The 13,574-nt window shown below is 53.8% G+C and overlaps 1 protein-coding gene across 3 annotated transcripts in view; it reads left to right on the plus strand.

Annotated features, from left to right (window-relative positions):
• The first annotated feature begins 1,100 nt into the window (after positions 1-1,100).
• The window catches only part of KIRREL3 (kirre like nephrin family adhesion molecule 3), a 379,232-nt gene continuing 366,758 nt past the window's right edge, over positions 1,101-13,574 (plus strand). For all 3 annotated transcript variants that reach the window (XM_071576137.1, XM_071576138.1, XM_071576139.1), the window contains exon 1: positions 1,101-1,313. In XM_071576137.1, the coding sequence (XP_071432238.1) occupies positions 1,253-1,313 (61 nt within the window). In that variant the 5' untranslated portion in view covers positions 1,101-1,252. The remainder of the gene's footprint in view (positions 1,314-13,574) is intronic.

Here is a 13,574-nt window from a genome sequence, read left to right on the forward strand (position 1 = left end):
TGTAATTACATTCTAATTTTGGTTTAATAATTGCACTCAGCCATCCCCGCGTGCCCCTCAGACTCGGTGATGAGGGAGGCTCCGGCCTCCATGGCCATGAGAAGTGAGGTGGTAAGCAGTGATTTCATTGCTTTATTTTCACCTTTGGGCACCTCTGCTCTGCCCCCAAACTCCCACTGGGTCAAAACAAAATTAAATAAAGAAAAAAAAACACCCCAAAAGGATAAAAACAGTGATTAAAGGGGAGAAAAGGTCCTTTTGCCCTGTGGCCTCTCAAGGGATGCCTCAGTATGGCAAAAGGGCAGCAGGAATTGCTTGCACAAGGTCCCCCCCCAGCCTTCATTTTGGGGATTTTTAGTGGGGTTTGGTTTGTTGTTTTTTTTTTTCCACCCCCAGCTCCAATGTGGTTTTTTTGCAGGTGTGAGGAGCCCCTGCCCCCCTCCTGGGGACAAGGAGAGTTTCATCCAGAGCCCACTCATCTCCAGCTCCCTCCGGACTTGGGTGAGGCTCTGACTGCGAGGGTGTAATTAATCCAGAGGGCACATTATTTTCTGCTTTTCCCCACCGTTTCCCGGGATTTCAGGAGTATTGAGGATATTTCAGGATAAGGCTCTGCCTGCCGCCCCCTCTCCCGTCTCAGCCCCCCCGGAAAGCAGGGGCTGCCCCGAAGGCAGGGGGGAGGGGGCCAGGGATGCCGTGACTGATGGGCAGCACTCCCTACACCCCAAATTTGAGACTGGGGGGCGTAAAGCCATTCAAGGGGTTGCGCTCCTGCTTATGTGCCCCTTGGGGTGGGGGAAGCGCAGGGAGGGAAAGGGGGAGCATCCCTCCCTTCCCCGCAACCAAGGCAGGAGCGGGGCCAAGCTCCCCATCCCACCTTACCCCTCTCCACCCGCCTGGCCATGCACCAGCCTTTGGGGGGCTGCACAAATCCCCCCGCCCCACCAAACCCGCTCGGCGCATCCCCCCGCGGGCTGAGCCACCGCCGTCCCCCGGCTGCGCGCAAGTTACTCCCCCTTCCCCTTCCCCAGCACTTTCCCTCCCTCCCCTCTCCTCCCCCCGCTCCAAAAGCCGCGCTGCGCCGCCGAAGCTCCGCCAGTGAAGGCAGCGCTGCCGGGGGAGGGAGGGAGGAGCTGGGGGGCGGCGATGGAGCCGGAGCCGGGCGAGCGGAGCCGGCGGGCGGCGGCCTGAAGCCCCCGCCGGCAGCGGCAGCGGAGCCCCCCGACCCCCGGCGCCGAGCCCACCCTGAGGAATGAGCGCTTTCCAGGCAGACCTCCTCCTCCTCCTCCTCGGGTGCTTCCTGCTCAGCCACGGTAGGAGCCGGCGCCGCGCCGGAGTTTGCGGGAGGAGCCCGGGGGTCCCCCCGAGCCGGGGGTCGCGGTGGGGAGCGGGGACTGCGCCTGGGGTTGGCAAAGAGAGGAGGGCGGGGGGAAAGGGGGAGGATTGCAGAGTTTTTCATGCATCTCCGGCGAGGCAGCTTACCTTTTTTTCTTAGGAAAATGAAAAAAAAAGGATAAATCTTTAGCATGTAAATGTGTGCTTCTGCTCCAGCTCCGTTAATTAGGTGGTGCTTGTGTGTAAACACGGCTGGGCTGAGCAACAGCCCCCCCACACACACCCTCACCCCCCGGTCCTCTCCCCGGTGCGGGGGGCGATGGATGCTCCGTGTCGGGGGCAGCGGAGGAGCCGCTCGGACTGGCGGCAGCGGCTCCAGCCCGGGGACACGAGCCTGCGGTGCTGCAGCCGGGGTGAGGAGCGATTTGCTCCTGGGGAGGCGAGGGCAGGAAGAGTTGCGCTCAGTGCAGCCAGCCCGGGGGAGGTGGGCACCCCGCGGGGGTGGCACAGCCGGATCCCACCTCCCCAGCAGCGCGGGAGCGGGGGCAGGAGCGTGGGAATCCGGAGGAATTCGCATTGCAACTTTACTACCTGCTTGATTCCCCTCCTTAAAATGAAACATAAGGAGGGATTTGGGGAGGGGGTGCGTTTTGGGAAGATGTGTCTGTGCTGTCGTGTGCCTGGTCCCTGGACTGTCTGTCACCTGTGGAGGACGCCGAGCTGCAGCCAGACCCGGCTTCGCCTCTCTCTCTGCTGCTCATCCCCTCCCAACGCCGGTGTCAAACACCATCTGTGTCACACCGCCGTGGTCCCCACGCCAGCTTTTGTGAGGGTACGGCTTGGGGATGCTTTAAAAAAAAAAGAGAAAAGGGATAAAAAAACCCCAAACCCACGCAGCTAGTCCATCTGTTGATTAAATGAAGGATAAAACTTTTGGAGAGAGTAGTGCTTCTCCACGGGCAGCTGGTTTTTCGCTCAGCCAGACATTATTGCTGAACATCCCCCACCATACGCTGTGTTTCGCCTTATTCCCCGAGCAGGGACGCCGCGTTTAGAGGTGGCTGCGCTTCTGGTTGTCCTTCCCTCTTCTTTTGCTGGGCTCGGCTGTGATGCTGGGCTCCCACGCTGTCCTCCCTTCCCCTTTCCTCTTCCCTCTCTCTCTGCTTGTACTAATATTCCTTCAGGGAGAACGCTGTGTTTGCATTCGCCTCTGCTCCTGCACAAAAGAAACCCACTGTGTCCTCCGTGTGGGTTTCTGGCTGAACAAACCCGAACTCTCGGTGGTACAGCCGGGCAGCAGCGGGGCCGGCAGAGCAGCGATGGGGAAGCTGCTCCCGGCCTTCCTTCCCATCCCTCGCGCTCCCCCAGATCCAGCTGCCACAAACGGCAGTTTGCTGGAGGAGCTGGAGAAGTTTGTGTGTGGGATCCAGCAGGGATTTGTCTGGTCCCCCCTTCCTCCTTCCTTTAGCAGCCATTATTTTAAGAAGGGCTAATGCACTTTTTAGCAGCGCTGGGGCTCGGGAGCCGCCGCTGTGTCTCCTGCCCGCACCGCCAGCGCTGTGCATCTGCTACCTTGCTTATTCATGCCGAGTTCCGAGGCACAGACAGTGCCTTGCAGAGCGTTTTCTCGGCTGTTTTCTCCCGTAGGATGAGCCAAGCGCATTTCTATGGAGTTGCTGCTCTCAGTGCATAAGAAAGGAGCTGTCGGCGGCGTCGTGGCTTTTCCTGGTGGGGTGAAACCGTGCAGAGGATCCCTAACAGGATTTAATGCAAAGGATTCCTTGAGGCACGCGGTGCTCTGGGGGAGGAAAGGCCTGGGTGTAGGTACTGAAGCTGATTTTCCAGCATATGTTGTGTTTGCCTCTCCTTGAGCAGCCGCTGTGGTGGTTGTGGAGTGGCCAGATGTGGGGGCATTTGCTGCCATGGACAAAGGTGTTCCCAGGGACCAGAGGGCTGTGGGCATGGGCTGGTGGGTGTGCACACAGAGGGCACTCGTGCCTTGCCCTGGAGGGAGCTGGTGGGCCAAAACTCACTTAAGGCACAACTGAAGTCACTTGACTGCCCTTCAGGAGTTTCAGTAGCTCCTTTCAGTGGGCAGGGAGCAGGCAGGGATCTGTTTTCTCGCCAAAGTGGCTTGGAGGGATTTGCCATAATTAAATTCCCCTGAGCCAAGGGCAGCAGGGATAGGAGGATCACCTCTGCTGAAAAGCCAGCTTGGAATCTGTGGTCTGGACAGTGGTTTAAAAAAAAAAAAAGCTCCTTATCCAAAGTCTCACCAAAAGGGCATTTTCCATCATTTGATCTGTACACCTTCACCTGTGGGTTTGTAGTTCCTGGGCATCCTGGTGGCATCCTGATGGTCCTGCAAACCATCTCAGCTGAAACTTGGGCTCCCAGTGGAGCTTGCAGGAGGAGGGGGAAGCTGCTTGTTGCTCCTGCCTTGGGCCGGGCTGCACCTGGGCACACACAGGCATTGCTCAGCCAGGAGGAGGATCCCACCTACAGCTGCCTTTTTGAGGGGATCTTGGGAGAACAAACTGCCTTCCCTTGAGCATCTCTGTCTTTCCACCTTGCAAATGGTCTGAAAGAGCCTGTGCTTTCTGGAAGTCAATAGGTCAGTGTTTCAGGGCTGCTTTTCCCCTGGTGCTGGCTCAGCCTCCCACCCCTGAAAGGTGTCAGGACCAAGCTTTGGGGGAAGGTGAGAGAAAGTCAGAGCACACTTTGCCTCCTGCGGAGATGAGCTGTGGGTCCCCCTTGGTGGGGAGCAGTTGATGCTGTCAGGAAACTGGCTGCCTTTGCTTCTGCCTGGTGAAAAGCTCCCCCTCCCTCCCCCTGCTCCCATGCCAGCCAAACTGGGGGAGGCTGGAAGCAACTGGGGAAGGAGCCGCAGCTGTGGGAGGTGGGGCTGTGTGGAGGAGCAGCACTGAAGATGCTCCTCTTCCTCTCACTGCTCTGTACTGTACCAACCTAGATGGATTTGGCAGGATCTGCAATTTACCTTGGATGGGAAGATTCCTGCCTGCCCGGGGCTCTGTTTCCAAAGGCATGTTTGGTTTCCCTCAGGGTGATGAATACCGAGTTCTCTGGGTGTTGCAGGGTATGTTTTTCTCCTTCACAGTTCACTTGGTTCCTCCCTGGAAGCAAATGCTTTGCAATCTTCTGTCAGAGGGGCCCGTTATTACCAGCAGTGGCTCAACTTCCCAGTGGCTTGTCATCAGCCCCCAGGTGGAGTAGGGGGAAATTATGCTGATGAGGAAAACATGGCCAGTTCCACCCACCAACACTGGTTAGGACCAGGAGATGAGGATTTTTGTGTCTTGGGGGACGTTCCTGTGTGACAGGGAGCAGGAATGTGACATTGTGGGGCTATGAGGGGCACTTGGTGATTTCTGTGTCTGACAACCATGAGCCTGTTGATGAGAACCCTGGAAATCTGCGGTTGTGATCCCTCTTCCAAGTGAATTCCTCCTGCCATGCAGAGAGAAAAGCAGCTTTGCCAGGGAAGGGCATTGGGCTGGTCCCTAAACCCAGGTCTGTCAGCACTGGGGAAGTACAAGGAGTGTAAGCACCGAAGTGCTTCAAAAATTAAGCCAAGAAAGAGCTCCTGGAGCCCAAGACTCTGCAAATCAGTATATTCTGTGATTATGTGAACTGAAAATGGTTGAGTGGAAGACAGTAATGGTTTGGGGAGGTGCTTTGTGAGGTGCTGCAGGTGGAAAGGTGCGGGTTTGGCAGGGGCAGCGCCTTCCCAACTGGGCTGTATGTGAGGAAAGCTGAAATAAGCTTCAAGTCAGAGCTGGTGTTGCTCAGTCAGTGCTGTCCCAGAGGAGCAGTGCAGGTTTGCCTCCCCCAAGGCCTCTTTTAACACAATTTCGGACTCTGCTTGCTTCCCATCTCCCATCTGTACCTCCCGCAGTGAGAGCCACGGATGACTTTGCTCAAACCACATTTCTTGCAAGGTTTCAGTTCTTTGAAAAGAACAAGAGGGAGGAGCTGAGGGGTTTTCCAGGTGCCCTTTGCCAGAGGGAGGAGAGCAGGGCAGGTGTTCCTCCTCTGTGCCAACACTGCGTGCCCACCATCCTCCCCCAGCCAAGGTCAGGCAGAGGTGCCCGGGCAGTGTATGCACAGCACATCTTGGGCAGATGTCGATTACTTCTGTGCTTTCCTGTTGTTTTAGGGAACACCAACTGGAGTAGGAACGTGCCCAGAAATCCCTGACAAGTTCCCAGTGCCACATGTCACCAGCTCCCAGCCTCTCTGTAGCTGGACTGCTAATGTTGGGGCAAAAAAGCTCAGTGCTCCTCTTTCTTTTGTGGCTGTAAATAAAGGGGGGAGAGGCCAGTGTGCCCCTTAGGTTGTGAGTTGGCTGAGAATCAAGGGCTTTGAATAAACTGTTTTCCTGTGAGCAGAGGGTGATGGAGAGCATGGCTGCCTCAAACCTCTGATTTAATGATTGGGTTTGCAAGTTTGTACAGTGCTCCCAGCTCGTCAGCGTGCCGGGTGGAGGGGCCTTATGGAAATGCTGCTGGAGAATTGGCTTTACATCACTTCCAGGACCTTCCAGTAGGATTAAGCAGCTCTTGCTTATTTATTTATTTTAAAGACCAGCCAGTTTATACCAACAATTGCTGAAGGCCCTAATTTATCTGCTGTTCAGGAGCAATACAAGTCTTTCCTTTGACTGCATTGAGAGCTACTTCTGGCCAAAGAGAGCAGCAGAGCCACAGTGACCGTGTACAAGCTTATTTTATAAATCAATAGGCACTGAAACAAATTGGTTGTAAATCAGCCTCTTCTTTGCTGAGGTTTAAGGCGTTTGTGGAGCTGAGAGTTTTCAAGGAGCCTGCCCTGCCTTCGGGGCTGGCTCATGTCCCAACTCCCAGGGGAGTGGGAATCCAGGATTCACTTCAAACATACCAGGAAATGTGCAGGTTTTCTTGGCTGGGAAGAATTAAGTTTACAACCTGTGCTAGTCTTTGCAGGCAAGGGTTGAGTGGAAGGGTCCTGGTGCTGCTCAGAAATTGTGGCTTTCCTTTTTCCTTCCTCTGCTTCACTGCACCTCGGGGCATGTCTGCACTCCAGACTGCTGGAAGGGGGATGAGGGAAATACCCGTGTCTGAATTGTGCCTTGTGGTAGGACAGAGCAAATGCTGGGGTTGGGCCTTGGAAACGGTGTCGTAACAGATGTCCTGGTTCAATGTGCCCTTTGAGTATCTCCCAGCCTGTTTATTCATTGCCTCGCTGGCAAGGCCCACGCTCAAGTGTTTGCCTTTCCCTGGTGGCAGCAGCAGCCTCCAAAGTGGAGCAGAAGGAGCTGGAGGTCACTTGGCTGTTACATGGCTCTTCCTTTTACTGACTTGCATTAAACAGCTTAAAATCTAAATGTGCTTTAAGTGCGCTGTGAGCGATGGGCTCTGGGCGTCCTGCCTCGCTCAGTGTCACATGCTGGAGAAGTAGGAGGTGGAACACTTGCATTGTTAAATTCAGATGCTAACTTGGGGATAAGATCTTGTCTTAATGTGTTCATTCAACGCCCCCACTCGCAAGAAGAGCTCCAGCAAGCCTTGGGTCTGCTGCATTTCAGGGTGGAGCAGGATGTAATTGGTTTTTGAGGGCTTTGCCATAACTGCTGCTCATTAACCATTGATGCAGGCGGCAGACTTTCAGCTCGGATAATAGATGCTTTCTTTTGTTTCCAATTACTTTGTGTTTGGTGGAATTGCTGCGCAGGTCTCATATGTATGTGGTCATGTGGTGGCTAATTCACCTCTTAAGAGCTGGTGAATTTATGTTCTTGGGTCTGCTGCTGTCACTTCCAATCTGGGATGTGGCAAAGGCACGTGGTGCCCGCCCTGGTTCAGCACCCGAAGGCTGAGCCTTTCAGCAGCAACCCCAGTTCTGTGGGAGGGCGGCAGAAACACAGCACATGGTCAGTGATGTGGGTTCTGTCAGGAGCTCTGCCCAGCAGGAGGAACACTAATTCCAGATGGAATACTTGCCAGTGGTGGAAGGGATGAACTTCCTCAAGCTTCCTCATGGATGAAGGATCAAAGCTTTGTGCTGTGATCAGGGAGTGAGTGGGAGAAGCTGCTGGATCTGGAGTCCCACCTTGCATTTGGGGCAGGTATTCACTCATTAACTTAATATTGCCTAACTCGTTACAAGCTCAGAAATGGAGGGCCTGAATCCTCCTCAGGTCCCCGTTGTCCCATCCCACTCCCACCCCCAGCACAAATGAGTATTCCAGCAGTATGCTGCCAGTCAGGGAATGTCAATATTGGATAAGTGTTTCCTTTATATCACTGCAATTTAGCATAAGCTGCTTGGAAACAAATGTCTTCCATAAGCATGAGGTGTTTCAGTAAGTACACAGTCAACATTACTGTGAGGATTAAATAAATGTCAGCCCCACTTGTATGCTCAGCAGCAGGTTAAGACAGCCTAACTTGCATAATGGCCAGCGCTGCAGGAACAACAGCAGGGATTTTGTGAGCCTTTGTGGACAGAGTGGGATGGAAGCAGCTGCTCTGGATGGAGGCACCTGGATCTCAAGGGCAAGCTGAGATGGGGGTGCAGAAGCACCTTATAGCTGATGTTGGGAGGAAATTCCTCCCTGTGAGGGTGGGCAGGCCCTGGCACAGGTTGAGCAGAGATGCTGTGGTTGTCCCATCCCTGGAAGTGTCCAAGTCCAGGTTGGATGAGCTCCTGAGCGACCTGATCTAGTGAATGGCATCCCTGCCCATGGTAGTGGGGGGGTGGGGGAGATGGTTTTTAAGGTCCCTTTGAACCCAAATCCTTCTGATTCAGGTATGAGGTGCCAAGACATACATGGAGTTTCTTCTGGAATAACAAGATGCTCTTTCTTTGGCACTGGCTGCAACCCAAAGATGCAGACTTGACTCAGCCAGTGTTGGCTTGAGCTGGTGAAGTTGCTGCCTCAGGATGAGCAGCACCTTCCTGCAGATCTGCCCAGGCCACCAGTGCTCCAGTAGATCTGCTTCTGCTTCTTCCAGTGCAAACTGGGAGTTGCTGGGCTGCAACTGGCAACTGCAAGGGATGAGTCTTGCCCATCTCCTGCTTTGTGGTGAGGAGCATGTTGGGTCTGAGAACTGTCTGCAAGCCCTGAGCTCACCTCCAGCTCAAGGCTCCCCAAAGCCACAGAAATTCCACTCACCATGAAGGAGTGATGCTGGTCCACACTGGCAAAGCTTGTGGGCCTGAAGGTGATGAAGGGAGATGGTCACCTTTGGCTGCTCTGCCTTCAGGTGTGTGCATGAGAGTTTCTCGCTGCCCAGCAGGCAAAAGCCTCTGGTCTCCATAGTGGGATTTAAGCCCAACCAACACACTGAGGTGTTGCTGAGGCAGCAGAGGCTTCAATCCTTCCCTCAAGCTGTGTCTGCAGGAAAACCCTGCTCTTTGCCACCCCTCACTTTGTATCCTCACCCATCACCCTGAGATGTCACTTGGTGCTGCCTCGGTCAGTCCATGCCAAGTTCTGCCAGCAAGGAGAGAAAATCTGGGGGCACAGTGGGGAGCTGAGCTGGATGTGTTTCCATTCCCAGCGATGCAAAACCTCTGCTTTCTCCCCAGCTGGCAAGTCGCTGACTGCAGCCACTTGTTCCCAGCTGCACAAAAATAGCTGGAGACAAAATCGTTAGCAGGCAGATGAGCCTTATCAGCTCCTCTGATGTCTGGCGCTGCCTCGGGTCTGCGTGGACCCGTCACCCTGCAGAGGGTGTATTTTAATGACTGGCCACTGCTGTTGCAGGTGACTCGAGTGGAGCATCCCAGGCGTGTCCTGGCAGCCCGGAGAGCAGCGGGAGCTGGTCCCGGGACTCGGCCGCGCATTTCCAGCGCTGGAGCAACAGCTTGAGGACGTGTGGGGTGTCTCAGGAGCTCAGGCTGGAGGAGCAGCGTGCCGGGGGTGCACACGGGAAGGAATTCCCGAGGACTTGGGATCCAAACCAGGTCACCTGGCAGAGCCAGCGCAGGTTTTATCCTCACTTTTCCCGTTCAGCCTGGCGGTGGCAGCAGCAGCGCTCGCATGGAGCCGAGTCTGCTCCCTCCTGCCAGTGTCGCGCTCCTTTGGAGAGGTCCAAGGTGACCTGCTGGGTTCCAGCCCTGCGGGGAGGCTGGGACCACCAAGTCTGAGGTTTGGGGTTCAGCACCAAAGGCCATTCCCTCCCCTGTGCTGTGGAGAGATGGCTTGGAGAGTTGGGTGCCCTCTGAAGTTCCCACCCTTCTCCTCAGGAGTGGTGGTTGCCCCATGGCGTGGTTGGACACATCTCCGGGGAGATCTTGGCACACAGTGGTGTGAATGCCATGGGTTTGTTCCATGAGCAGGAAGGGGGAAGGTGTGGGAGAGAGATGTGGGGCTGTGTCTGCCCCACTGCTTTGTGCCCCCACAGCGATAAACGTGCATGAGGAGTTCACAGAGGTGGTGAACCCCCTGTGCATCCTTGCAGGGTGTGGGATGACCTGCAGCAGGGAAGGGCTGCCATTCCTGGTCAGTGCTGCCTTGTTGGGCTATTTCCTACTCTCTCCCACGAGCAAATCCCTGGAGTGTGATTTAACACTTCCCTCTTTTCCTGCTGGCTGTGCCTTTAATAAGCTGGGAGTGATGGAGCCACCCCCCACCCCCCCAGCCACAAGTGCTGAAGAAACAGATCAACAGATGCTAAAATTAGGCACAGCTGTTTGCAGTGTTTTGTCCTCCTGATCACAGAGTCTGACACTGTCTGTGCTTATTCTTCATCTTGTCCAGACACTGAAGAGGTTTAAGATATCAAAGCTTTGAGTGGCTGTAAATTAACTCCTTCTGTCTAAGCTGGAGCTTGACTTACTGGCTGATGATATATTTCTTGTGATTTCCTTTATTTGCCCTTACAATAATGGGAATTGCCAGGGAACCTCAAGACAGGTGTCTTCTTTCTGTACCTGAAACACAACACTGCTGGTTTTCCTCACCCAGGAGCTCCCCAGCAGACCAGGAGAAACATCTTCAGCTCTGTTGTTCCTCAGCCTTCATGTGCCTAAACCCAGCTCTGAAGTGCAGCTCAGACAACCTCTGCAATCCAGCTTGATCTCTGCATGCTTAAAGTTGTCCCAGTCCAGCACCACATCCTGGCTTTGGCAAGGTGGAAGATTTTCTGAGCTAATCCCATGTGGCTGCTCTTCCACACCCTCTGGGGTGTGTTTGGCCTGATGGTGACCAGAGGAAGCCCTTTAAGAGGTGATGGCTGGCTCTGTCACCTGCCACCCCATGGAAAATGTCCATTCCCCTCCACTGCAGTGGCAATGTTGGGGTTTGGCATCACCCAGGTAGAGGTGTATGCTCAGAAAGAGCAGTGGAAGGAGCCTCTGGCAGAGCAGAAATGCCTTTTGCTGTCAAGCCCAAAGCAGTGGAGATGTCCCTCCTGAGGGATGGGCACTGGTGGCAGCAGCAGAACTCCTGGGTTGGGAGAGTGTCAGGTCTTGCATGGGGCTGTGAGTCTGAGGGTTCCTTTTTCCTCTGTGTCCCCTGTGAGTGTCTGTCTCCTGCAGCAGAAGTGCTTTCTGAAGGTTGCTCTTGCTGCTGTCACGCTTAAAATGATAACATTGCTTTCAGATGGACACCTGTGATAAACTGGGGAACACGGTGTCCTTTGAGATCTTCAGAACTCTCTTGCATCCCATGGGCTGGCAAGGCAGCAGCCAGGGCACTGGCATTGCCATGCTCCCATGCCCACCTCCTCCTAGGGCTGCCTTGGCTCTTAAAGAGGTGACACCTCTCACCCTCCTCCCCTTGCCTGCTGGTGCAGCTTCCTGTCAACTCCTAAAATTGCCAATTTTTAGCCTCTGTGATGAAGCAAAGCAGGAAGGGAAGTGCTAACCAAGGGGTTAGGTCAGGATGGTGGGGAGGAGAGGGGCTAAGAGCAAAATACCTCAAGGAAAAGGACCCAGTGCAAATGCCAAGTGGCTGCCATTCCTTGGTGATGTCTTTAGGGCGGTGGTTGTAGCAAAGCTTTGCCCCAGCACACCGATTGCTCCCTGCAGCAGGCAGGTTTCTCTCCCTGGTTTGGCTTTCTCCCAAGCACAGGCAGAAATCTGTGTAGTGCTCTTAAACCCGTGCGAGGTTCTGCTGACTTGAGCAGATCAGAGTTGTCATCCCAGTGGGAGCATCTTGTTGAAAATCAGGAAGGAAAGCTGAACTTTTGAAACTTGTTGAAGAGCAGGAAACATCCAAGAATTATGGATTAGAGACTTAGAAGTGGACTTGCCAAAAAAACTGTGTTTTGATATCTGAAATTTTCACCTGGAGGTCAGGAAGGGGTTTCTGTGCACAAAGGGTGGTGAGTGTCACTGTGGTGGGTGAAGAGTGCTGGGAGCTGTTGTGGAAATGGGTTGCAGGTCTCTTCTTGTCTTTGGCCTCACCGTGGTGGCTCTCACAACATGCCAGTTTGTCACAGTATATTTAATTCTAAACCAGTCCTAATCTGATCTGTGTGTCTGTAAAGCATCTTGCGTTAGGTTTGATAAAATTACATTTTATTGTCTAACACAGTTTATTCCTCTCAGTCTGGTTGCATGTTTTTATTACCTGTCCCCTGAGCACCACGAGGACATCATGTACCAGCACCTGCCTCACTTGCTCCTCTCTGAAAGCACCTTAAAATCTGTTCATAATTACTGGAAACTTTGGGAAGACTATGAGGGTGCCAATGAGATTCATCTGGCACTGGTGCATTGAGCAGGTAAAGAAAGGACCTAAGAGGCAATTGAAGAGATTGATGGGCAGTAATGGGTATCATAGTAATTTTTGTCCTGTGTTTTTAATAAAGTGATTGACGACAAGCCCAGCTGGAGCCCCCGTGCGGAGACCACGAGACGCAGTTAAATTGCGGAGGCTTCTTAACTTAATGAGGCCAGGTAATAAAAACGAGGCATAATGAGCAAAGTATAATGGCCCCATTATCCTCAGGAGTGCTTAGCAGAGGGCTGAGCAGGCAGTGCCAGGGTGTGCTTGGGATGATCTCCCTGGGAGGAAGTTGAGCAGGTTGGGAGACTTGGGAAGAATTTTGGGTAGCCAAGTGATGTTCTCACTCATGAAGGAATGAGCAGGTGGAACACCAGACAGAGTTGATCCACCATGCTTTGGCTTTATTTGTAAGGTTTGGGACAATTCTCTGTTCCAGGTTTTATTCACTTTATGTGACCTGAGGAAGTCCAGCTGACCCTTCTTTCAGGTGACATGGTGAGGGGGTCAGATTTTGTGCCACAAAGGAAAAGCAATGGGAATTTAACAGCCTGGAGGCAGCACATGCAGGGATCTGATGGGTGGGCTCAGAGTGGTTGGGCAGAGCTGCAGGAGGCTCCTGTCACAGCTCGATTTGGAGCTGAGGCTGGGACCGGTTTGGGGGTGGAGGTGGGAGGTGGATAAACGCCTGCAGAGCAGTTCGGTGTGTGCTGCTGTTAAATGGAGTTAAACCTGAGTGAGTTCTAATCTAATAATGAAAGGAAGAGAAATAAGTGTTCTCAGTGATGCATGCCCCTCCCGGTAAGTACTAATTGAAAACAGATATTTACTTTAAAATGAAAATGTAAGACGATAATGGTGGGTTGAGGTTTCTGCATGCGGAGGAGGGTGCAGGGAACAGGCACAGCCTCCCACTGCTCTCCCGGGCTCTGTGTCTCACTGGGACTGGCATCTCCCACGCCATGGGGCTGCTGGGCCTGGGAACCTGCAGAAAGGACCTGGGGTTTGTGTTGGAACAGAGTTCAGAGCCTTACTTAGGCAAAATCAGGAGCACTGGGTTCTCTTCAGCTGCCCTTGGTCTGTAGAGGACCTTCCAAACTGGGCTTTTGTCTTTGCTCCCATACCTTGCAGACCCTTCCCAGCCAAATGTCCATGGGAAGGAGAGGGGAAGCCTTCCAAGACTGAGGAAGCATCACCTCCCGTCACTGAGCTGAGGGGCCTGGACAGTGGTGGTGACCCTCTTCCTGATGGTCTGTAATGCTCAAGACCCACCTTGCTGCCCTGAGCTGGCCCATATCACTGGCTTGGCAGGTGACCTGCTCAGTGCTGGAGAGATTCTGGCTAATGCTGCCTTTTGGGGGCTACTGAAGGAGTGTTAGAGGCATCTTTGCCCCCTCAAGCCAGTCTGAATTAGTGCTGATCCTCGGGAAGTCCCATGCGTGTGACTGCTGAGACTTCAGTACCCCTCCTTGTCTCTTGGGCTCTGTTTGTCCCCCCTCCCCTC

The sequence above is a fragment of the Pithys albifrons genome, chromosome 23 (genome assembly GCF_047495875.1).
Source record: "Pithys albifrons albifrons isolate INPA30051 chromosome 23, PitAlb_v1, whole genome shotgun sequence".
In the NCBI taxonomy this organism is placed as follows: domain Eukaryota; kingdom Metazoa; phylum Chordata; class Aves; order Passeriformes; family Thamnophilidae; genus Pithys; species Pithys albifrons.